At 35.2% G+C, this 26077-nt stretch overlaps 2 protein-coding genes, 1 long non-coding RNA gene and 1 pseudogene across 3 annotated transcripts; 3 read left to right on the forward strand and 1 right to left on the reverse strand.

Annotated features, from left to right (window-relative positions):
* Positions 1–10383: 10383 nt before the first annotated feature.
* On the reverse strand, positions 10384–13104 carry LOC115229277 (F-actin-capping protein subunit beta-like). Its single transcript, XM_029799657.1, has 2 exons — positions 13000–13104; positions 10384–10878 (listed from the first exon to the last, which is right to left on the reverse strand). The coding sequence occupies exons 1-2, from the start codon at positions 13102–13104 to the stop codon at positions 10384–10386; spliced, it is 600 nt and encodes a 199-aa protein (XP_029655517.1).
* A 679-nt stretch (positions 13105–13783) lies between these two features.
* On the forward strand, positions 13784–14336 carry LOC115229278 (sialin-like). The gene is made up of 2 exons (XM_029799658.2): positions 13784–14148; positions 14181–14336. The coding sequence occupies exons 1-2, from the start codon at positions 13807–13809 to the stop codon at positions 14334–14336; spliced, it is 498 nt and encodes a 165-aa protein (XP_029655518.2). The 5' UTR covers positions 13784–13806.
* A 525-nt stretch (positions 14337–14861) lies between these two features.
* Positions 14862–15347, forward strand: LOC115229270. The gene is made up of 3 exons (XR_003883313.1): positions 14862–14975; positions 15006–15158; positions 15190–15347. It is a non-coding gene; the product is annotated as an uncharacterized LOC115229270 (long non-coding RNA).
* Positions 15348–17668: 2321 nt separating this feature from the next.
* LOC118761335 lies at positions 17669–18353 on the forward strand (annotated as a pseudogene).
* The last annotated feature ends 7724 nt before the right edge of the window (positions 18354–26077 follow it).

Raw genomic sequence — 26077 nt, forward strand, 5'->3', positions numbered from 1 at the left:
TAATGGTCTAATTATTAATGGGTCAAATTTCATCAGTCACAATTCTTTTATTATTCATTTTGACTAAAGGAATAGCTGAATTATCGCCTGTGTTTCTCAGTTTGACCATATTGTCCTTAAAATTTAAAGTTCCTGGAGATGGAGGCTCAAAGTTGTACGCAAAATTTAATAAATCGAGTCATAACAAACTCTGCTTTCAAAGAAGTGATCATTATTTTCTAGTTTGGGCACCATTACGAATTTTCATGCCAGTTATAAAACGATGCTATTTCTACATTTCCAGGTGAGTTCACTTTTTTTAAACAAAAGACTCCGGTGGTCAGATTCCAAAAAAACACCGATGAACCAAACCGGCGTGGTTGTAAAGACCGGTGAATTTGGAGACCCTAGTTCAGTCGAGTATCTCGGGGGCGCCCACGTGCGTATACTATTTTCGTTTTAACTTTCACAGTAAAGAATACAACTGGAAATTTTGCTCAGCTCATTTCCTTTTTAACTTCCACCAAGTCCAGTTTGTCTTACAAAAGAAAATTAAATCTTATGGGGATTCCTTACGACTTTCGAGTCGGAATAAGTAACTGGTAATTTTAACCAGCAGATAATCTCGAAAATACGTTTATTCAGTTTAAAAATCAAATAGAAACCACATATCAGAGATCTAATAACGTATCTGTTACCCTTTTGGCTCACAGCTATGGATGCATAATTACTGCACGATTTTTAACAATGCAAACTCGCGAGTGGCGAGAAAAGTATATTCGGAGATTTATCAGCATTTCTGGCCCATACAACGGCTCCACTGAAAGTATCCGGGGATTTTTAATCGGTATCACTTGTTGAGTTAACGATTGATAGGAGTTTCTTGGGACTTTCATTTTCCATGTGATTATGCACTTCGAGATGCTCTCCGAACATTCCCAAGCACATATGAACTTTTTCCTGATTCAGACAGTGTTGTCCAAGTAGGGGGCAAGACCTACTCATTAGACGATTATGAAATTCTTATACAAGTATTATCGACTTGCTGAATGGCCAGAAACTAAAAAATGTGGACAAATCTGCAATGCTCGATATGCTAAATATATATAAAAATGTTACTTCAAATACAAAAGTGCCTCGAGACGTAGAAATTCACTGCATTTATAGCAAAGGAATACCAACAGTCAATCGACTTGTGTATATAGCTCAGTAATTTTTTTAGGTATTCATCCTGGAAGACCTATCCCAATTTTCCTTCTATAAAGTATACCGATGGAGATGGGGTTGTCAGATTGGCTAGTCTACAAGAATGTAAAAAAAGACACCCTTGGGCCACAAATTACGAGATTGGAATAATGAATCATATGAGTGTATTGAACAGTCAATCAACTTTCGATTACATCAAAAAAGTCCTACTAATACCATAATCTAAAACTGTATTACTAACAATTCTCTAAATTGACTCACACCTCTAAAACCAACAACTATAAAAATGAGAAATAATGATTAAGAGTAGTATAATATCATAAACTGTAAATATAAGCCAAGTTTTATTATTTGATTATTTCTAATGATTTCGCTAAAATTCTTATGCTTGATTGTTTTGTAACTGAACACTTAGACCGGAATCCAGGAAACTGGCACAGAACCTATAAAAAGAACGATCATGAAGGATTTCCAGCTTTGTTTTACCGGTGAAAGTTAAAGTCCCTCTCATTTGGAAACGAACTCAAAATTAAACGCAGTGAAAGCAATTATCTGCTCCATTAATGTTGAAGAATGGGCGTTACAATCCGCAAAGCTATTTACTCAATGTTAGGGTGTGTCTCTAGTGGTGGTTAGAAAGTCATACTAGGGGGTTTCAATTTCGAGATACAATCTATTTGTCCGAATATAGAAAGTTTGAATATTCCTTTAAAAGGCAACTATCATTTGCTAATTTGAATGAGTTTAACAAAACGAGTGCTTTCTCCTCAAGTGAGTGTGATGCAGAACTGTTTTCTTGCTGCACCGTTTCAAATGGGTACGAAAAATTGATACATAAATTACTGATTTTTAAATTTTTATAAAGAAAACTAAATATTTTTTAGTTACTCCGCTGGCGAAGCCCGCATAAGGGCATTTTAAGGCGAATCAGTTGAGTTTTTTAAGTTTAATATAGAAAAAATATGCGTATTTGTCTCAAATATGCGTCATTGCCTCTCGATTCGCAGCGCATCGTCGTCGGACTGACCCTCAAGTCTGAGACACTTTTAAATTTATCTTGCTATTAATTCCAGACCAGCATGAACAGGCCCATTTAGATCATTTAGTGATCTAAGCATTCTCTTAACCCAATTTTGACAATCTTCTTTTTTGTAGCTTGCTCTTTGTTTCTCCCAATATTTGTGAAATGGTACCAATAATATGAATGTTCTTCCCTTTACTTGTAGGATATTTTAAAATGCAGCGCGACCCTTTTGGGGCACGACCTTAGGTTCACATATGTTTCATCAATGTAAATTATGTGCTTTGCTTGACCAATTTTTTCATTTAATTTTTCAACATAAACACGACGTTTATGTTTATTGTTTTCGGAATTTGCAGCCACGGTTTCTGGAATTATTTTTTTAATCGTAAATAGTTGTTCATTCAAATGACGATGTACTGTAGTGGTTGATATCTTCATATTTGTTTGACGAAAAAATTTATTCACAATTTCGTTTAAAGTTATTGAAGGGTTTTCTTTGACTATAAAAACATCTTCCCACAGTTTACAGAAAGTTGAAATTGAAAAAATGAGAAAATATGACCCTTTATCTAATAAGTTGGAATTAATTTATCATGTAAGAGTGAAAATGCAGTCTTTGGTTACGGACGAAAGTTTATTTGTGATCATAATATGATATGATGAATACGCTTTTATAATGATGATGAGTTTTCCGTCGTTTTGCAGAGGACTATTAGTAGTGCATCAAGATCGTCCCCGTCCTTCAGTTCTTTACCAGCCCTCTTTAGGTCTCTATCCAGCGTACCCGGGAGAATATTTCTTGGTCGCCCACGGAAACGATGACCCCCAGCTTCGAAATAGTCCTCCATAGCGGCGTTTGCCGGTGCATCCAAATCCATTTTTAGAATATGTCCAAACAGCCTCCATCTGCATTCGGTAATTTCGAGCGAGATTGGTTTGCTTGATGTTCTGGCATAAACTGTTCTGCTACTCAACCTTGAATGCCACTTGGAGGCTAGAGTACGTCGGAGGTGATCTCTATGGAAAGAGTTTAGGTTGTCATTGTCTGTAGCGGAAAGTCCCCAAGTTCCGGCGTTATATAGGAGTATTGGCTTCACTAGTGAATTGTATAGTCGTATCCGTGTTTTTGTGCTGAGTCCTTTGCTTTTTAGGCAATTTTCCTTTAAGCTGCGTAGTGCACTGTTTGCATGTGTTTTCCGCATAATCACGTCTTTGTTCGTCTCACAATAGAGATCCGAGTTTCTTTACTTTTCTCCAATGTTCGTCCAGCTTAGACTTCTGTCTTGCTAGCTCAGTAAATTCTGTTTTCTCCACATTTACATTGAGGAACCACTCAGCAAGTCTATTTGGCATCACCTCCAATAGGCTTTCCAGAGCGTCCTTGACTGAAGAAATAAAATCCACGTCATCCGCGTATGCCACCACATTGATCTTTCCTTCATAATATGGTTTTAGTTCTCTCAATGCAGCTTCCAGATATATGACAAACAGTATAGGAGATAACGGATCCCCTTGAGGTGTTCCAGATGTTGTTTTAAATGGTTTAGAGCACTTGTCTCGTACCCTGACCGATAGATAGGTTTCTGATAAAAGTGCCCTGATCATCCGAATAGAAGATTCATCAAGGAATCCTGCAAGGACTTGCATTAATTTTTGACGATTAATCGAGTCAAAAGCTCTTGACTAGGGCCAACATTTTTTTAACCTTAAAAATTGAAAAATTTAACCTTAAAAAGTTAACTTTTTAACCTATAAACCAAAATTTTTAACCTTAAAATTAAAAAAATTTAACTTTATTTATTCTCAGGTTAAACCTGTAAAGTATAAATAAGAAACAATAAAATACTTTAAAGACTATTCATGACATAATTTTCCAAATTTTGTGTAGCAAAGTTTCTGTTTGACCTCATAAAACTCCTAAATTGCGAAAAGCATCGTTCGATAGATGCCGAGGATGGTTGACAGTTTTGAAGTAACGAATAATCTTCCGGAGAGATATTTTTATTATCCATATTAATAATTTTAGTCATATCGCTCTCTAAAAATCTCTTCTCTAAATTTTTTGATCCCTGCTTCATCCTTCCCGAAGTCAAGTGTACATAACGTCGAATATGCAAATTCTATTGTACATTCGTTACTTTCAAGTTGTAATATTTTCTCTATGAGATTAATTACTATATGAAAAACCTAGAATATGTGAATAGTTATGCGAAATTGCACATAAGCTTTTGACTAGTTTTTCACTTATCAATGCATTTTTGGTGGCAGTCACTAGTATTCCTTCGTCCTCAATCAAATCAAAAATGTTAATCACTGAGATTAAATTTCTTGAATAAAAAGATGCAGCCTTTAACCAGGTGCCCCATCTCGTCAACACAACTTTCGAGGAATTCCAATTTCGTAAAACAACAATTTTCGCTTGTGGTTCTTCCTGACAGAAGCTTGCACGCTAGCTATCACATCATCAACTTCTGGATAAGATTTTCTGACCTCCATTGAACAATTATGCAAAATATGGGTGACGCAATTAACATTAAAAAGATTAGAATATAAATTTTTTAAAATTTTCCCGGCTAAATCATTAATTAATTAAAACAATACCGGATGTCATATACCGTGCAGCATCAAAAATGAGAAGCATAAAATTATCCCGTTCAACCATAAGGTTTCGAATGGAATCATCAACGATCTGTGCTATGATATTTTTTGTTGGCGCGGATTCGATTGGCTTGAATGAGACCAAATAAGTAATTGTAGGGAGTTTTATTGATCCCATCAAAACGGCGACATAACGTTTGTTTCGAATTTGAGTTTCATCGGTTATTGTAAAAATTTTTTGTTCTCTAGAAAATAAACTTTGATGGAATACTTGAATTTGTCGATCCTATGTACAGTCCGACCTCTAAATGGGGCACTAAGTGCCTCAAATCAGAGGTTTCCCCAAAAAAGAGGTTTTTCAAAAAGTTCAATAAATAAAGAAAAAGAACATTATTTTTTAAAATAATCAGTTAATTTTTCTCCATATTTATATTTATTTTTAATTCCTAACGACACTTTCTTTCTGAATTCATAAAAATCATGAAGAGAATCTGGAATCAAATCAAAGATGTTTGTCTCTAAGTTTTCCATCAAACTTAAAATTTGTGATATTGATGGTTCGCAGCTTATATTCTTATAGATATTTGGATCATTATCTTCTATTTCATTAAAACATTCATCAATAACATTATTAAATATTTCTTCAGATGATTCATTTATGCAACTCGAGTCTGATGGAGATTGTCGAAAAACCTTTTGCCAGCAGTTATAAATAATATCCGCAGATACATTATTCCAAGCATCTGAGATTATTGTTACCACTTGCCGCAAATTTAATTTGGATAAAGACTCTATAAACAAATCCTGGTCGTCTTGAAAACATAAAAAATCAATTAGACAATTCAAATAATTATCCTTGAAATTTTTAATGATTCCAGCATCCAAAATGGTTGAAGTATTGGTGTCGTATTTTTTGGTAAAAATAAAAAATCAACGTTGCTAAATGTCGATATTTTGTGGCAAGCAGCGTTATCTGATAACATTAAGATTTTTATTTTTTGAATAATCATTTTTTCATTAATTTTTTTGAGCCAGGATATAAAAATGTCTCTTGTCATCCACGCATTTTTGGACGAAGAGCATAAAATTCGATAAAAAGAGAAGTTTCGTTACAATTAAAAATGTTCTCCTTTCCATATTGTTCAACTTTGATATTTAATTTTGATAAAAAATTCAGAATTATCGCATGATCAGCAGATGCGGATTCGCCTGACAATGTTCGGAATTTTAATTCATGCCTCTGCTTGAATTTTTCTAACCATCCATTTGAGGCTTTAAACTTGTTTAAGCCCATTCTCGAAGAAACAGTTTAGGGAAATTTTTTTTAAAAGAGTTCCAGAAACTGGAACATTCTGATCCCTTAGACGCTGAAAAATATCAAGGACTTTTCATCAAATCCGTTTTTATTTTCACTTAATGATGAGGAAAGAAATCCTTTTTTGATAAATGGAATAATATTCTTTTTATACGAAAAATAGTTACCTTGCTAGTATTGTACATTATGGATAATCTCCTCTCAGAATGTTCTTTCTTTAAAAGATGATCAGCAATCTTCAACTTGGTTTCATATTCAAAGGCATTACACAAGAAATTTGAAATGAAACGTGTCTTAAAATATTTATTTTTTAAATTGGTATAATTAATTTTATTTAATAAAAAATCAATGCCCCAAATAGAGATGTTAAAATTAATTGATTTTTTATAATTTGGTTAAAAAATTTATAATGCCCCAAAACAGAGTTTTCCCCAAAAAAGAGGTGCCCCACCCCTGGAGGTGCGCCCCAATTAGAGGTCGGACTGTATTCATTTGCAATATATTTTGCACAATTCCTTGCTTGTGATTGCGAAGGAAGGGAAATTTTGTTGCTTTCGAAGAGATCAACAAATAAAGGCATTGATAATTTATTTAGCGGAATGTCACATTTCAGAAAAGCCTTAGTCACCCTCAAATTCCAGTTTCCAATTTCAGATTCATCTAATTTTTGTTGGCTAAATGTAGTCAAACGATCTATATATTATCGAAAAATCTATACCAACGAAAGTCTTATGTTTCTTTGATATCCTGTGGAGGTTAACAAAATGCTTTTTCGAGCACTTTACTGTCGTTAAGCATAGTTTAAACAATTCATCGTTGTTATTTAACTGAAATTCCTTTGGGAATTCGTTAACAATTAATTTTGCTTTAGTTAGATAAGACTTAGAAGTACGCGGCATACAACAAAAACTTGTAATTTACACGCTGTTTAATATTTATTTAATCGTATAATAATAATTTGTTGAAATAATTAAATAAAATAAAGTTAAAAAAATTTAACCTTACGATTTATTTTTTTAACTTTTTAACTTTATAATTTTTTAAAATATAAAGATAGAACGTTTAAAAATAATATAAAAACAGTTTTTATTTAATTTTTATTTAAAATATTAAAATTTAACTTTATTAACTTTATCACCCCTACTCTTGACATATCAATGCCAAGAATGTATGTCGCATTTTTGAATTTTTGAATGGCGGAACAATGCCATCTATAGGTCCACACGATGTCAGAAGTCGATCTTCCTTCCCGAAATCCGCTGTGAAAAGCGGATATAAATAGTTCGGTGCGAGTTTTCCCTTAGCTTTGTTTGGTTTTTGGACAGGGACGAGTATTCCTCGTCCAAGGGGTAAATGGTTGTTTGTTTTAAACATTCCGTTGAAGAGGTCCGCAATGAGGACATTTAGCTTTTCACTTCCATATTTGAGTAGCTCTGGTCCTAGTCCGTCTGGTCCTGGGCTTTTATTGTTTTTGAGTTTAGCACATGCTCTTTGCACTTCTGCAGGAGTTATTTCCAACTCCAATTTCCTGGGATGCCCGGTATATCCATCAATTCCTTTGCTGTTGGATCAAAACAGTTTCTCGAAGTGATCTAAACAGTTTCTAGTTCTGCTAATTCTGCGGAATCTGCAATTCGTTTTCTATTTTTGTCATTTATGATTAGTGGTTGTCTGTGTTTACGTCCTCGTAATAATCTGATCGCCTCATAATATCTTCCGTTGTCTTTCAAGGCTTCCATGGTCTTGATCTGTATCTCAGCCTCCTTCCTTGACATATAGGAGACGCACTTCTTGATCTTTTTCTTAATATTCGATCTTTCCCGACCAAGTTTTTGTTTAATGTGCTTGTCCTCCGTATTTAAATATTGTAGCCAAATAGATTTTTGTTTCTTAACAAGGAGCGATATCTCATTTGTTCCATTTGGTGATTTGGTGACCATTTCTGTGTCCATGAGCTGTTTCTCCGCTGCTCCTCGTATTGATTCCTGGATTTGTCCCCAGAGTTTGGGGAATGGTTGATTTATTTCCAAACTTCCCAAATACGTATCAAGGCATTTCCTATAGTTATCTCCCATTTGTTGTATTGAGAGTCCATTTAGGTCGAGTATTCTCTTCCTAAAGATATCCTGCTCTCCTTTGATATTTGTTTTGTTTTTGTTTAGATGTTTATTCAGTGATATTCTTGCAATGACCATTTTGTGGTCACTGTCAATGTTTGACCCACCATATGACCTTGATCTATCTGGTTGTAAATGTTTATAAATTCGCCGGATAAATTCTTCCTAAACCCCGTCCAAGTAGTTTTGTGTTTTGCAGGGTGCATGAATACAGTGTTGCAAATGAATAGACCGTTTGCCTGACAAAAATCGGCAAGTAATGTTCCTGCCACGTTCCTTATTCCTCTCCCGTGTTTTCCCATAAAGGTTTCATCTGGATTTCTTCGTAATCCCACTTTGGCGTTAAAGTCGCAGCAATGATAGTTATTGACGAGTGAACAAGTTCAGAATAAGCTTCAGACAGGCAAGAGTAGAACAAGTCTATCTCAGTGAGGTCTTTTTCAATCCATCCACTGTGGGGTGGGTATACGTTTATAATGGATAGTAAGCTTTTAGATGGGCAAAGCTTATTACAAATCCGATCATTTATGCTCCAACAGCGATGAACCATTGGTTTCAATTCCTTCTTTATTACAAATCCTTGGCCAAAGTGTCTGCATTCGCTTCATACTTGCCAATTTTTTATTATAAAAATATAATTAATAAATCATCCACAAAAATAAAAACTGGAACAAAACAAAAAATATTATTAATTCCAAGGCATTTCAATATGAGCAGCCTTAAATAAATTCACAAGGTAAATTCCCAGAGCCTGATTCAAAGGAATAAACTGAAAAAGTAAGAAAATATAAAAATAACCATTTTGTTGTGAATCATTTTTGGACGAATGAAGCAATTGAGGTTCATTTTCGGGACGAATTAAACCACTAGGTGGATAATACTGATTTTTGAAGTAATGACCACGTTCTTGTTGAGAAAAGAATCTTGGTTCAAGGTAGTACCCTTGGTCGTGGAGAAATTCATTTTGTGGAAAGTTGTATTCATAAAATGAGAACTGATCTTGTTGTGAAGTTGTTGAATTGGGGCGCTGAGGATAATATAAAGGGGGGTAGTCAATAATTTGATTTTGCACAGGAAACATTCCATGGCTCGGATATTGATAATAGGCCGAATTAATATCAAAGTATTGATTTTCGTAGGGGAAACGTCGTGTGTTCATGTCAATGTTTGGTCCACGGTTTCGAGAGGGTCTGTTCATTTCTTGTCCGTGCTGATGGGGAAGTTTTATTTGTTTTTCTAGACCACCTGAGTTGACTTCTGTAAAGGCCTTTTAAGGAAATTAACCTTTTTTCCGTTTTTTGAACATTTCGGCTGGAACTGATTCATAGTAGTAGATTTTAATATCCTTAAAATAAGAAATCAATTCTTACTTGATTTCCAGATTTGATATACTTTGGGTGAGTCCTCCTAAGCTTGGACATGTTTTGGCTACTTTCGTAGATATTGCGTTATATAGTAATAAGAAAGATCGCATATATTTATTTCTAAATTATAATACGGAAGGACATCTTTGCCCTATACGTCCGACCATTTTCGAAATATAATTGACATTATCCATCCAATTTCCAACAAATTCTACCTCCAATTACTACCTTCTGTCAAGCAGCAAATAATTTTTAAATAAACCAGTTCTATATTTTTATCTACACCATAAACAAATCAAGCAGTTAAAAATATATTCTTTTAGACATAAATAGTGAAGAACCATAATTAGTAGTAACACCCGTAATCTATTCTTCCGATAACCCAGGCTCTGTATTCCGCAAGTCGGGCTCAACTGTTGTCTTTTGTGTTATTGCCTTTGCCAAATCATCAATCACTGCTGTTTGACGATCTCGCTCTTTCTTGGAAACCGTCTGTCTCAAAGTGTTCATTATATGTCTCGTCTTGTCGAAGTACACCGAAGAAAGAGAACTCCTCATCGAATTCTCCTGTGCCTCGATCATACTTCCCATATTCCTGATATGCCCCTGAATATCCGACAATGTCATTTGCTGATTTGTCTGTATTCACAAGTAAAACCAAATAATAACCTCCTTAATAAGACTTCCACCCAAATTTATGTCAATATCCTTCTCAGAATGCATCCACAACATTATCGAGGTCACCAATTTGTACTTGCACTTTCCTCCCGACGTCTATAATTATACGTAGAAAGTGATTACATTTGCCTCAAAAATATGAATGGAATCCCACGCGGAATTCACTTTGCTCGAATTTTCTCCCATTTTCTTGATAAGGACAGCTCCCCCGAAACTGGCAATATTTTTGGAGTCCATGTTCCATAGGTAAACGGAAGAAAGAGCTCCTCCGTAGTACATATCAGTGTAGGCCAGGAAAACTTCGTTGAATTTAATTTCCAATTCTCTCAGTTCATCAGACGGGAGTACTCCGTCGAAATTGTCGGTGTAGGTGTTAGTCCAAGGAGAACGGTAGGAGTCCCCGTCACGGTTATACTCGCAGATGAGAAAGTCCTTTCCACTACTGTCCTGTTTTATTGGCAGTGGTCGGTCGACTAAAGCAAGGAGAGATTCGCAGATCTCTGGTTTGAGTTTGATGATGTCACTCATAATTTTGTTTATGTTTTGTGGAGGAAGTCGACGACATAGGTCAAGAGCACAGTCTATTTCTTTGTCGGTCTATTCAGAAAATTAATTGATCACATCAGACAAACCATATATGATATTTATTATTTATTCGAAATGAAATTTTATTTATTATAAGTGCAGTAATGATAATAAATATATATCAAATCCTCTATTAATTTTTAGATGTTATTTTTTAATATAAAATATATTAATTTTTCAATATTTTTCAAAATAATTGAGATTACCTGTTCCCCTTTTTTTGCCAAATAACTGTAGTTTTGTCGATTTTTCAATCCTTTTTTTATTTAAAAGTAAATTTTCTGATATCTAAATATTGTTGAATTTAAAATCCTGCAGTCAAACGAGTATAATTCAAAGAAATTGGATTATCGTCAAATAAAGAAATTTTAACTGTTTGGAAATAAAAATTATGAATTTAATGTACAAATTTAAAGACAATCAATTCCTCAGGATAGAGGAAGGCTTCGGGTTTTTGGTTCCTGTTCTGTGCCTGACTAAAGTTTAATTGAAAATAAAGTATTTAAGTTTACGGCGCTCGTTTCCGTGGACGTCCAAGAAATACTTTCCCAATTACACTGGAGAGAGATCTTCTATATGGGGAAAATTAAAAAAAGGAGATGATCTTGACGTATTACGGGGCCAAGATAAAGGGAAATAAACCAAACTAATAACTCTTATTGTTTCCTGTCCTTTACAAGCTGTGGAATCGCGGAAGTGCATAAAAACGTTTGTCGATAGTGTTAAATTGAAATCTTTGAGTATTGAAGGATCTATTAATTATTGGAATATGTGATCCAGGATTGTCTTCTAGGTGATCTCAGAGTCTTATGTTGAGCGTTGGCATTTCTGACAAAATTTTTTGGTTTGGGTTCAAAAATAAAACATTTAATAAGTACCAGACTAAGTACAGAATTGCAAAAAATACTTCGTTTATGAATTATGGGGAGACATTCTTTGTCATTCTGTCTGTTAGAAAGGACTTGCGAAATTGGGACTTTGAGAAATGATAAACTGCATTTTAAACTACTGTTTTTAAATTATATGACTATATCCTTTTTATACACAGATTTGATGAGCAATTTTATTATCATACAGGAAAATATTCGAATCATATTTCATGCTAAAAATTACTTTGTTCATAAAATATAACTAGTAGAATCGTTTTTTGCAGTTTCCCAAACAAGATAATTAGAATTATAATGTCACGATTTTAATTTTGAAATAATTAACATTTTAAAGTAATATATGGGGCTTATTCGGTCACATCCTAAGAATGGACAGGAACATTCCTGCAAATCTCCCAATCGAACACCACTAGGCTCCTCATCCGGGAACGACCTTCAGAGGAAGACCACGAATTACTTTAGCAACCCTTCTGCATCAAGACCTAACTTTGATTGGAAAAGGGTTGAAATCAGCAGACGATCTTGAGCACCTGAGGGAACTATCATTGAACAGGGGGACTTGGAAGCGATTAAAAAAACGCATCCAAGAGAGGGTGGCACAAGCGAGATAACTTTAGTAACGTTATTTTGCGGTGTGCTTTCTAATAATAAATAAACCACGAAATTGTATTATTATTTGCACTATCATGTGAACATAATGTGAAGAAAAAGTAATTAAGTTCCCACATATGCCACACATGAGACTTCTGTCTTTATCATATTTTTTTCAGGATGCGCGGTTGCGTGCTATACTTCTGAGAGTATCAAGGTCGTCTCCATTTTCAGCTGTCTTTAATACGAAATTTTACGAATTAAATTTAATTTGGTAATGAAATGACTTTTTAGTAGCAAAAGCTAATTTCCCGTTATTAAATTTATTATAAATGAAAATTTCGCTTAGAAGTGAAGAAAAAAGGAACTGCCAATTTTTAATTGCTGTAAATCTTGCCAATGGTTTTAAATAAATTCAAAAATACTGATGGAATTTCATTGAGAGGAAGACTCGTCACAGGAGTTCTCACATTCTCATGCCTGGCCATAATATACGTGCAGAGAGTCAATTTCAATGTTATTGTTCCTCAAGTCGTGAAAATTAATAATTCTACTGACAATGTAAATGTAGATGATTTAAAATTTAGAAATATTTGTGGACTCAAATGCAAAAATCACTTGCTTTGATGTCATTCTATGCGGGATATTGGTTTACCCAGATACCTGGCGGTGTCTTGGCTGATAGATATGGATCAAAAGTTCTATTAGGAATCGCAGTTCTCTTTTCTTCAATTTGTTGTTTTCTGACTCCTCTAAGCATTACAATATCACCTTATTTCGCTGTAGGAATCCGCATTATACTCGGATTGGCACAAGTTTAAATTCTAAAAATTCATTAATAGGGATTCTTTCCTCCTTGTTTTCTAGTAGTCATAGGAAATTGGTATCCCCAGAATTGTCGTTCTTCAGCTTTAGGATTTATTTTTCCTGGTAGAAAGCGAATTTCATTTTAGGAACGTATTTTGGAACTATATTAGCAATGATAGTTCCTTCAGCATTAGCAGTCAATCAAGAACTATGGGGTGTCTCGTTTTATATATTCGGTCGTCTTTTCTAACTGACTTTTAGGCACTATTGGATTAATTTGGTTGGCTTTCTGGATGATTTTCTATAACGACAATCCATCAGATAATAAATGTACTAAGTTGGATGAAAAAAAGTTCATTTTGGAAAACATTGATAGAAAACAATGCACAAACATAAAAGTTAGCTCTTATTTTTCACTGCTTAGGAATTCCCAGTAATGAAAGCACTAAAATCAAAACCGATAATAGCTATCATTATCTGTCACATAGTAGCTACTTGGAGTTTGAACATAATTATAACTCTGATGCCATCAATGATCAGAGATTTGTATTTCATAGAAGTTAAAGATGTACAATTGTAATTATATCTCTAGCAAACTTACATCACATTTCTTTCACCTATTTTGACTTGGATCGGTGGGAATATTGCTTGTGTAATGTTCGATTATATTTTGAGAAAACATACTATCACAAAAATAAAACTCAGGAAGATTTTGAACATATTCTGTAGCATTAAATGCAGAATTTTTATAGGTTTGTTCCCAACTGGACTTTTCTTTATGTTTGCGACTCTGATTTCTCCTTCACAATACCAATTTGGAATATTTTTACTATTAATTGCATCTTTTTTCTCTGGATTTGAAGTTGTAGTAAGTATGCCGAACATTGGAGATATTGCTCCACAATATACAGGAATTATTTTTGGATTTGTGAACACAATCGCAACAGTTGCTGGAATTTGTAGCATTCAAAGCAGTTATCTGATTGTATCTGATACTGTAAGTTATTAATACTGATTATTTTCGTATAGCACAAACCACGAGAATGGCAAATTTTATTTGGGATACTGATCATAATACAAGTTCTTGGGTTTATAATATTTACAATGTGGGGTGAAGGAACAATACAAAAATGGGCCATTCCAAAAGAAAAGACAGTTGAATCAGAACTTAAAACTAATCTTTAATCTAATACTTTTCATAGAATTTTTGAACTTTTGAAAGATTTGTTAGCAATCTCACAATTACGATGGTTAATCACTATTTTTTCAAATTAAAAAACTGCAGGAAGAAAAAATAATGTATTTCATTCTTCTGAAGGATCAAAAGGTTTCCTAAGTTTAGGGGAAACGAGGTAATATTCAAAGATTCTCACTCACCCTGCGCTTTGTGTTTTAATTAATCTGATTCAATCCAAAATACAATCAATAAACGATGAAATTTAATGATGATATGAACTTATGAATAATCGATTAAGTATCAATGCATCATTACCGTCACAAGTTTAATATTATTATTCACGTGATGGCGTGACTGGGAAATGACTACTCAGATTGACCGTGCAAAGGCTGCTTTCAGTTCACTTCTCGAGAAAATCAACCATTCAGATGAACTTCCGATATTTATGGCATGGCTGGACTATAAATTGGCCGAGTTTGACATCTACGGTCACATAACCATTGACTGTTATTGACTTTTCAGATTACATTTAGGCCATCAAGGACTCCCTCCGTGGATGTCTTCAGTGCTGAGAATCTTCATGGATAAAAAACTGGATTCAATTTTCTCAGTTCAGGCTAATTCTCCACTTTTCAACACCGAGGAATGTAATTTTGTTGTATTCTCAATTTGATTAGTTGCTTCTTCACTCTCGATAAAGCCTTCTGACTCGCTTGGTACAACTCCAGTGAAGAAATCGAGGAATTCCACACCTGCAAAAAGCCCTAGGGTAAAAAAAGAAGTCATTCCAAAAAAATCAGTAAATTTTGATTCTCCTAGCAAAAGTCAGGGTTTTGTGTTTTAGTTATCTGGTTTAATTAGATCTTTCAGTGACAAAAACAGAGACTTTTCATTATTGCACTGTGTGTGACCATCGCACGAAGTCAAAGTCGGCTCTTGCAAGGCATATTCGAACACATACTGGGGAAAAGCCATATCCCTGCCGATTTATGTGTGGCCAGGCTTTTTCAAGGTCAGATACCCGTCAAGAGCATGAGAAAAGAAATCATTCTAATGCTCAGTGATTTCTGTTTTATATTTCTTTTTTTATCTGTCAATAATCAGTTAATGGAAAAGAAAATCCTAAAATACGAATTCTAGCTTTTTAATAAAACAAACAGAGATGAGTAGGCTTATCTGAATTCTCTTCTATTATTATTTATTAACTCCCAGATCACCGAGAAAGATAAGTCAAAACTAACTAATTAGGTGATCCCTGTCTTCAACAACAGCCGGACTCTCCTTACATGATCTTCTGATGACCCAACCGTATCCCGGAAACGCCTTCTCTTTCTTCTGCAGAGGAACTCAATCGGAGTGCATTTCTTTATAACCGACCGAAATTCCTCTGCATGGGCCATTTTTTCCTTGAATGGATTTCCCAGTTACTTGCAGAAACGTAGGAAACCCTGTCCATTCTTCTGCGTCGCCTCCTCGGAAACAAGGCTGCCAACTGAGGTGTCAGTGTGGAACATAATCTTCCTTCTGAGCGAGTTCAAACGTTCCGCTTTCGAACAAGCAATTGCAAACCTCCAGGCTGAGCAGGCATAGTCAACCGTCGGGGCAATCACTTGTTGGTAGACCTTGCTGACACAATCTTTCAGGGGAAGGGACTCTTCTTTAACAGCGCTTTCAAGACGTTACACTTCCGAAGACTTTTAGCTAGAACCTCCTCCACGTGACTTGAGAACGTCATTAAGAAGTCGCAAAACTACGCCAAGAATCTTCTGGGTACGCGAAGAGGGAATAGGTTTGTCTCCAATGAATAGTTCCGGTACATTCTTGAATCTTCTGTCAGTAGTGAAGAGGGTGAACTGGGATTTAGATGCAGACACACACAACATATTTTCAGATAGCCAAGTCTCTTCTATCAACAGGATTTAATGTCTTTCGTTGGAAAAAAAGTTTTTTAATCCCACTGTATTTTAACCACTTGGTGCATTCCCCAATTCTGGACAGTTTTTAGAGAACTTGGCCGAACGAAAAAAACGTAGAGATATTGAATTATTCTGCCTTTATGGAGTAGATTAAATTATGTTTTTATATTATACTGGACTTATTTAAGACACGATATCTTTATTTAACCTAAAAAAAACTGGGAGTTAACTCAGGAAATTATAAACTTTCGATTTACTGGTGATTCTGAACAGTTAATTTGGATTATTCTGATTCTAAAAACGAGATTTTCCATTTCTTTGAGTATTTGTATCCGATTCGTCAAATAAAATTATCTCATTTAAATTCTTCTGTTTTCAATAATCTGCTCTTTTAAAACAGAATCATTGCTTAACATCGATTCAAGCATCGAGAGGGGCTTTTTTTCTTTTGGTTGCCTTTTTGAGTCGACTTCCTCAATTCGGCGATTGTTTGGACCAATTTGTTTCACATCTGCCCAGAATTATTTTCGATAAGTTCGTCATTGTTTGAATTGACTACTTGGTGTTTGATTTAAAATATTTATTTCAATAAACTCAATTTTTCCAAAGTCATTTTACATGTTCCTGTAATGACAGCATTTTTATTTCATTTGCAATAAAATTCTTTGTTTCCAATTGATGACGACACGATTGTACGTATTTTATGACATTATAAAAAGTATATTGCTGTTTCTACAATTTATAAATGATTACAAACTCTGAATCGTCCATAGAAAGTGGTTGTTCATTTTTACAGAATTGGAACAGCTTTTCCCCTTCGAGAAACCTAATTTCATTTAAATGGACTACTAATTCGAGAATAGCAGTAAATTAAAATATTTTGAAAATAGGAATCTGAAATTCAAATATCAAAAAACGAGACAAATTTATTGTAGGAACAGTCACATCTCACATTTAGTCAAACAATCAAAAGCAGGAACAAAAATCGAAAGTTACATTCTACAAATATGAAAAAACGTGTTCAAAATAATGACGTTTTTTCACAAGAAAGCACCAAAAAGTATGTTTATTTGATTTATGACTAAAAGAACTACTCCTGTGCTCTACACACAAGTTTCCGTCATAGGGAACAGTGTCAGTTTATTAAAAAAGTGAATTGAGGATAATTATGTTAGGGATTCGTTGGCAGAAGAGCTTAAGTTACTAAAATCTACAATTCTTCCAAAATATGCAAATTTGATGTTTTATGGACAGGCCTCAAAACCGTGAGTAGTTTTTGTGTTAGTCCTAGAGTTGCAAAAAATGGAAGAACTCAGAAAGTCAATTAAAATTACTTTTAAATAAAAACTAATTATATAAAATTAACTTAGAACATAATTAAATTTAATAAATTATTATTTATCGGAACAGCAAACAAGTATTCAATGTCTGGTGAGGTGGCACTTCCTGTAAGAAAATTCAAATTAGTATTCCTTGGTGAACAGAGTGGTAAAATTGTTCTAAACAAAATAAAAATAGTTGGAAAGACATCTTTGATTACTCGTTTCATGTACGACAGCTTTGATTCAGCATATCAGGCCACCATTGGCATAGACTTCCTCTCCAAAACCGTCTATTTGGAGAACAGAACAGTAAGTTTTTTACTTATATAAAAGGTACGTCTCCAATTGTGGGACACAGCAGGACAAGAAAGGTTCAGATCTCTGATTCCGAGTTATATTCGTGACTCATCAGCTGCCATAATCGTATTTGATACGACAAGTATATATATATTACTCAAAAGATCTCCAATCGTTCGAAGCTGTTGGAAAATGGATTGAAAATGTCAATAATGAAAGATCAGGAGATATTATCAAGTTTATTGTGGGCAACAAACGGGATTTGGAGTCCAAGAGGTAATTTTAATCAAATTATCTTAGAATTGTCTCAGAAGAAGAGGCGAAAAAATTGGCTGAAGAACAGGGGGTGACGTATCTCGAGACAAGTGCTAAGGACGGACATTGTGTTAAGGAATTGTTCAATATGATCGCGGAAAAACTGCCGGCGGGGACCGCTGGGAAGAGTTCGAACGAGAGCTGTTTAGTTGGTTTGAAGTATTTTAGTCATTGATGTGAAACTCTCTTCGGAAGAGAATAAGAAGACTAGCTGTTGTTCTCTGTTTTAGGGATTAATATTTATTTCCTGTTTTATCTTAATAAATATTTAAATAATTAGTGCTGTTTGGTTGTTTGTGGATGAAGTCGTTTTTATTTTCTTCCTTACTTAAGTATGAGTGGGAGGAAGTAGTGGCTGGCTTCTATCGACGGTATCCCAACCCGTATAGTGGTCATGTCCTCAGCGAGGATATTGTGGAACAGAAGGTAGAGGATGGCAAACTAAGAATTACAAAATTAATAACAAAAGTCGGCACAATGCCTAAATGGATTTCTTTCTTGATGAAGGGGTCTCACAAAACACTTGTTCTTGAGAAATCAACAGTGGACGTCATTTCTCGTACTTTAAACACATCTACTCACAACATTGGAACTCTCACAAAATTGGCTTCAGTCGAAGAGAACTGTTCGTATTTTGAGGGAGATGATGGTACCACAGTAGTCCGGAAAAAGTTGTCCGTTTCTCCCAAACTGAAGGCTCTGACTTCTCCCATTGTCCATTTTGTTGTCGACAAGTATAAAGAGAGTTCTCATAGGGCACTTTTGGGTATCCAACATGTTTTGGAACGCGTTAATTCTGACAATATTTACAGAGCCGCACGTTTTTCTAAACTTATCCATTGATTTTTGGTTTTTTAATAATTTCTTAATTGAGTGATTTAAATATAAAATTGTATCTTTGACAACAAATAATGGCACTCTCTGCGCCTAGCATTGTCCCTCTTCGACTGCCGACAGAAAATAAATTCACAATCAACCAGGATACTAAAATAGAAATATTTGGAAGTATTGTCATTCCTAATTGAACAGCACCACAATCGGCCACGTTTTACTATACCACAAACGGAGAGAGTCCTTCCCCTAATAATAAATGTGGCATTCTTTTCAAAAAACCCTTTTCACTTAAACCAGGAAAAATTACGATCAAAGCAATAGCTGTCGATGGGTCAAATTAGCTGTTTAAATTCCAGAGATCGGCAGAGTCCTGTGACAGCAAAAACGTTTATGGTTAATAAAGTTCCTGGAAAACTAGTTCCTCGGTGCTCAAATAAAATGGAAAGGTCAAATTCACACGAGGCCGATCGACTAATTTTTGAAGCTTTAAAAGGACGAAATGCTTTTGACGAAATTAAAAAAAACGAAAAAATAATTTACGGTAAAACCTTAATTTTTAGTCAGCCAGATATTCAAAATCGAGACAAAAAAACTCTTTTTGATAAAAAGGAGACGAAAGAAGATGTGATCACAGGAGTGGAGGCAGTCGACGACGAATATATCGCCACAGAATATAAACAAGGGAAGGAAATAACCAGCCAAATAAAGTTACCTTTATAATGATCACTCAAGATGTGCTCATTGCTTCCATCCACGCAAATTCAACGACAGTTCAAGTTTTTGTTGCAATTGTGGAAACAAACTCAAAGCCTTTGTTCAAGTCTCTCGTCAACCAGATTTTACAAAAGTTAAGAAATCGAGCAATAAATAGATGGCTCACTGTGTCAGCTGCAAATCATTTGTCCCACAGAATTTGAGTTCATGTCTTGTCTGTGATGAACCCCTGGTCCAACTAGCAACCAGAAAACCGCCAATCGAGTCAAACAACGGGAGAATCTGTCTTGAATGTGGGCAGGCAAATTTGGCAGAAGCACAAATCTGCAGTGAATGTGGCTGTTCTTTGATCAAAAGTTATATCGGGGTTATTCTATCACTCATTCGTAGGGAGGATATCTACAGGCTGCCAGCAAGGAGGCTTTAGATTGTTCTCAACTGTTCGACAAAGTGAGAATATGCAGCAAATGTGGACGGACGTGCGTAGAGAATTCTCGTTTTTGTGATTGGTGTGGACTGACTGTATAAATTGAGTTGCCAAAAACTCAGTTGCCGACCGCGGCCGAAACCCTTTGCTGCACTCAATGTGGTTGTACAAACCCGACCAGTGCTTCTTTCTGCTGTCTCTGTGGGACCCTTCTGACCCCTCCACCCATTTCTTTCCCCTGGTAAGGAATAACTTGTTTATATACGTAGGAAGCAAACAAGTCACCAAAAAACTGTCATGTCACATATTTAGGATTTTTTAGATGGACAAGACAGTCAAGTCAGTAATGACTGAGGTCCCTCGAGGGAACGTAGGCACACAGACCATCGGACTATACTACCCTTCACAGAAAGAGATAAGAGACTCAATGATTCGAACACTGTCTCCTCCGCGACGTCAAATTCTGGGGGCATATAGTCCAGGAAAAGGTTATTTTATAATCATGACGGACAGGATTTTGGAGACAACAACTCGATCATATTTTTGCTCTTGTTCGACATCACTGCCAACAAACCCAATCCGTGAGACAGGATATTTCGTATGCTCAAATAGGCAAAGTTTCTTACTAGAGTGTTCATTTTAGTTGCTGGAACTGAAGCTACATGAGGGACTGGACGAGGAAATGATACTCACAATTAAATTGGCTACTAAATGTGGAGTATATGAAAACAAATTTCTCTCAAATGTGAATATTGACTCGTTCGTGAGTGATGAGGATGAATGTAAATTTACTCTTCTATTTCCTAGGCGATTCACTTTTTAGTTATCAAAGTACAATCATCAAGCCTAAGCCTGTCGAGAAAGAGAAGACTAAAAAACCTCCGAAAGTTAATTTATTTATTATTTAACTTAGCCACGTCTGTCGCTCAATTCTCAATTATTGAAAGAAATATGTCGCCCAGGAAAAGATTGTTCTCAAATTTTACGACTCCTGGATGAAGGAGCTAGTGCTACGTGTAAAACGAAAGACGGGGTCCCTGCACTCTTCCTGTCTGTTAAAAAACAAAGATCCGATTTGATCAAAATTTTATTGGAAAGTGGAGAGGACATCAATCGACGAATGCCTTCGTAAAAATTGAGTTAAATTTTTCAGAACGGGAACACAGTTTTGCACTACACTGTCTACGGTGGTGATAAAACAATTCCAATTGTAGAAGAGCTATTAGAGTGATAGTAGTTTGTATGATTAGTAGATGTGGGGCTGACCCTTTGATGAAGAACAAGCGTGGGGATTCTCCATATGAGATCGCAGTCAGACACAAGTTCGCATTAATTAGTGAAAGACTATTACTCGCACAAGAACAGACTGCTGTGGAAGGGGAATTTGATAAATATTTAAATTGATCTTATTAGTCAAATAATTTGTCTCCTTTTTAAATTCTACCACAGAAACGTAGTCGCCTTACGTCTCAAATCAACAGGTTTTAGAATAGCAGAAACAGAGTGCGGTTTATGATATAAGAAAATTCTAGGAGGGAGATATTTTGGGGTTTCCTGAGGATCTCAGTTGCAAAGATATTGAGTTATATAGTAAAACGATCGCAAATGCATATTTCTAAATTATATTGGAAAAGGACATCCTTATGCTATATGTCCTACTATTATTAAAATATAATTGATATTCTCAATCCAATTTCCAACAAATGAGACTTCAGAGTGTTCTTCCGGGAGTCGGTTGAAGTATAAAGTACAGTATTATGATTTAAGCAGTAGCTATATTTTTTTATTATTAAAAAAACATTAGTAGATTATAAATTTTATACCAAATTAAATCTACTAGGAAAATAAGAGAACAATACAAATTAATTTAAAAACTCTATAACATTATTTGATTAATTTTATTATATGTTAACTTGTTTATTAATTATAAATAATAAAATAATTTAAACGTGATTTTAAGTGATGGATACAACTAACACTTTATTTATTCAAAATCTGCCATACAGTACAAAGAGTGAGGATCTAAAAAAAATATTCGAACCACATGGGAATCTCCTCTCCTGTTTTGTCGTATTCGATAAAGGTTAACAATTCAGTCAACAATTTTTAGAAAACAAGCTTTCGAAAGGAATTGGATATGTAAAGTACTCAAACAGCGCTGAATGTCAATTAGCCATCAAAAAAGTAAAAAAAATCGACGATCGAAGAATAACAATAACTCAAGCACAAAACAAACCAAAGAAAAAAAGTTTTAAATTAATCTCTCACAAAAATAGATTCTTTTTTGGAAACTTTACGAGTCCGTCCTCAGTTGGCCAGGAAATGCCTTATTTTGACCGGAATTTCAGTCTCAAATTATTCCCTTGGCACTGGAAAAGTCGTCGTTTCTCTGGAAAGCAGTGGATTTGCTTAATTTCATTTCCTAACAAAGCAACCGCCTTGAAGCACGTACCCTTATATAAAAAATGTAACACTTGGTTTTTTGTATAGTAGTCGCTGATACAGTTGAATTGTATTATAAACATAAGCTGTACGGGAATATAAGATCTTTAAAGACTTTTAGACTGATTGTTCATAATTTGTCATTTCAGGTAGCTCATTTTGTCAATTTAGGCCTCTCATCGTGATTTGTTTAAAGTTTTTAAAAAATGTGGGGAGATTGTGGAGATTTCAATCCCTTCAGATGGTCAGAATTGTCTATTAATAGTTTCAGGGGTCAAAAAATCAGCAGGATTTGGGTTTGTGCAATTTACTGATTCAGAATCTGCAGAATTGGCCATAAAAAATATAAACGGCACTAAAATTAAAGGTTTTTTGACAAATAATTTTCAAAGGGAGAATCGTGGCTGTGGATTACTGTCTTTCCAGAGACCAGTACAAAGCACAGCAAACCGAAAAGGAGGAGGTTCATATGACAGAAGAAGAAGGCTCAGTTTCCGCGGAAACCAACGAAGTCCCGGACACGGAGGATGGCAGGACTGTGTTTTTGAAGAATGTGGGATTCGACGTGTTGAGCGAGGATTTAAACAAGTCTTTAATTGGTCAAGTTGGGAAGACTTTATATACACGTTGTGTCCTTAGAGGTACTCATTGGATGGTATTATTGGCAGATGGCAGATGTAAAGGCACTGCATTTGTAAAGTTCAGAAGAGTGAAGGATGCTGAGAGGTGTTTGGAGCTGTCTCGGGTAGGTTTATAGTTGGAGTTGTAGAGTGGTCATTTACTGCACGAAGACAGACAGTTGGAAGCCGATTGGGCAGTGGAGAGGGATAAAATTGAGGACAAGTCAAAGGAGTCGAAAGTGGATAAATTGGATAAGCGGAATCTCTTTTTAGTCCGAGAAGGAAGTAGATATGGTGTTATAAGACGACAGTGATTAGAATGGGGACTCAGTTGGCCAAGGATATTCCTGCAAGTGATCTTAAGAAGAGACAGAAGGCAATTCAGTTGTAAAATAGGTTTAGTTGGAGGTGGCGAGGAGAACTAAGCTGAGAGACGATAAATACTTTGTGTCCCCAACTCGACTGACATTCCACAACCTGGGCAATAAGATAACAGACAAGGGATTGAAGGATATCATCCTGGAGAGAGTGGATGGGTGTAGGAAGACGCAGATCACCGAGGTATTGGTTATTAAGGAGGTTGTAGTGTCGGGTTATGAAGGACAAAGTGGGTGGAATCTCGTTGGGATACGCCTTTGTGGAGTTTAATGAGCATTCGGTCGCATTGGCAGTCCTCAGGGAGTTCAATAATAACCCTGATTGCTTTTCTGGAAGGGTACTGTCAACGGATTGAGTTTTAGAGAGCAATTGTGCAGTTTGCTGTTGAAAATAGACAAGTGTTGTTAGGGAAAGAGCGTCGATTAGCTAAATCTCGTGGGGAGAAAGTGGATGATAAGATTCTGGCCAATAAAATGAAAGAAAAGATACTCGAGTCGAGTATTCCAGCCAAGCAGTTGATATGTGAAAATAACGGTGGAGAATATTAATTTATTGACAGGCAAGTTTGTGACTGGACTTCCTCGTCATTTGGGTCCGAAGATAAGACATTCGTTTAGGGACAGGAAGAGAATGAGGAAGAAGATGCTGAGAAGTTCTGCCATGAAGACCAATATCATTCGCAGGAGGGTAAAAATGTGTTTTTTATTTGATAGGTTAATTGTAAAGTGGGTTCTAAGCAGTCGAAAGAGTAGATGTTTTATTGAATATATTTTGTGTCCAATTAATCTAAATTGTTTGCATTTAATTACATGTTTTGAACCCGTGAATTGTGGCTTCATTTTGGTTGCGTTAGATTTTATTAGGCAAAATTAAGAAACATTCATCAAAAGTCATCCGATTTTGATTAAATCAAGGGTTTTCGGCTTATATGCAAGTGTTCTGTACGTTCGCTATATTTTGTAACATTGGTAAATAATATACACTTTTTACAATCGTTTATAAAACAAAAAAATTGATTAGAAATATATCGTAATCTCAAAGATTTGAGTAACCGCGATATTTTAAACTCAAATAGTAATTACCCACATTGATGGATATTTTCGGAATGACAAAATTAGAGGAATGGCTCATGTAGGGTTCTCTTTTTCAATTCCTTGGTTATGCTGACCAAATTCCGCGAACATCCCATCTGTAGTTTTTTTAAAATAATCCAATTAAAAGTAACAAATTTAAATTATCGAAAACAATTTTTGAATATAAATCTACTTTTTTGATAGTCCAACAAGGTTATTTAAAATTAGTAAATTAATAAAAATATTCATTGTTTCCATAGTTTCAAAAGCTTAGTTCAAGCGATGCCTTTACAACCACTTTATCAATTTAAAATAAACGACCTCTTTCTTCAGTGGATCTCTCAAAAAGAAACACAAGATTTTTTACTCCTAAACCTGCAATGTATATCTCAGGACAAAGTTCCGAGTCCGTTACAGAGACGGCCGTATGCCAAATATCTTAAAAAACTTTCAAAAAGAAACCGCCCTGTCACGAAATCGGTTTGTATTACTGACTAAACTACAGAAAAATAAAAAATCGAAAAAAGAATGCGTTTCTGCCGAGGGAAATAAAAATTCTAGTTTAACTGAAGCCAACCAAGTTGTCGATCAAATGATCAAAACTCCAGAAACAAATTCTTCTTTGGTCACAAATCAAATTTACTCACAGAAAAAGACAAAATTCGTCGATAAAAATGTCGAAGAATTCCCAGAAGTGCCTACGGAAAGACATGAAGTTAAAGACGAGCAGAGTGCCCTAGAATCAACCATTTTGAAGATTTTTAACAAATACGAGGACAAAAAGTTAAAATTAGAGGATTTTAGTCAAGTCATGTGGGTTTGAGAGTAGTTTTCTATTACAGATATGTAAAATTCCACTTTACTTAAGAGTGCCTCTGTTTGAGTCCATATCTGAGGGAAGCACCACAAAATTTTCCGATTATATAACTCTTTGGCGAAGGTCCTTTCAATTTGCTCATTTCCAAGTCTTGAACCCTTCGATGGGCAACCTGACAAACTCATCTTTAAAATATTAAGTGGAGGATCAGAGTACATAAAAGAAGACCGACTTGATGCTATGATTCAAGACGTCGTTGATACTCAACCAAAGCTACGACACCTAAAAGCTTCTCCCGAGTTCACAAAGCATACAAAGACACGGTACCAGCATATTTATGTAATCCAGGTTATTGAGAGGATGTTTATTCGAATGGCAAAGACGTTGAGGAATGTGATCTCTTTTCCGGAGGCCAAAGCAGCAAAGTTGGCCAAAGTTTATGAATAATAATATTATTGCCAGGATATTGAGAACTTGCCGACAGAACTGCCTAATTATTTTGATTATAAAGCATTTTATGTCATTTACTGCATTTTCCGCGAGTTGGATAGTGACGGAGATGATTTGTTGAAGGAGCAAGATTTGGCTAGATAC

The sequence above is a fragment of the Octopus sinensis genome, unplaced genomic scaffold (assembly GCF_006345805.1).
Source record: "Octopus sinensis unplaced genomic scaffold, ASM634580v1 Contig12302, whole genome shotgun sequence".
NCBI classification, from domain to species: domain Eukaryota; kingdom Metazoa; phylum Mollusca; class Cephalopoda; order Octopoda; family Octopodidae; genus Octopus; species Octopus sinensis.

Excerpts from the sequence above, each read along its gene's own strand:
- LOC115229277 (XM_029799657.1), bottom strand. The coding sequence starts at position 13,104 with ATGCTTAGAGGAGTCAGAAAACAACAAATTGAAGAAAAGAGAACTGCG. Across the intron at positions 10,879-12,999 it reads AGACACCGCCAGGTATCTGG|ACCGACAAAGAAATAGACTG; the intron begins GTAAACCAATAT and ends TTTTCTGAATAG.
- LOC115229278 (XM_029799658.2), top strand. The coding sequence starts at position 13,807 with ATGTTCGATTATATTTTGAGAAAACATACTATCACAAAAATAAAACTC. Across the intron at positions 14,149-14,180 it reads ATCTGATTGTATCTGATACT|CACAAACCACGAGAATGGCA; the intron begins GTAAGTTATTAA and ends ATTTTCGTATAG.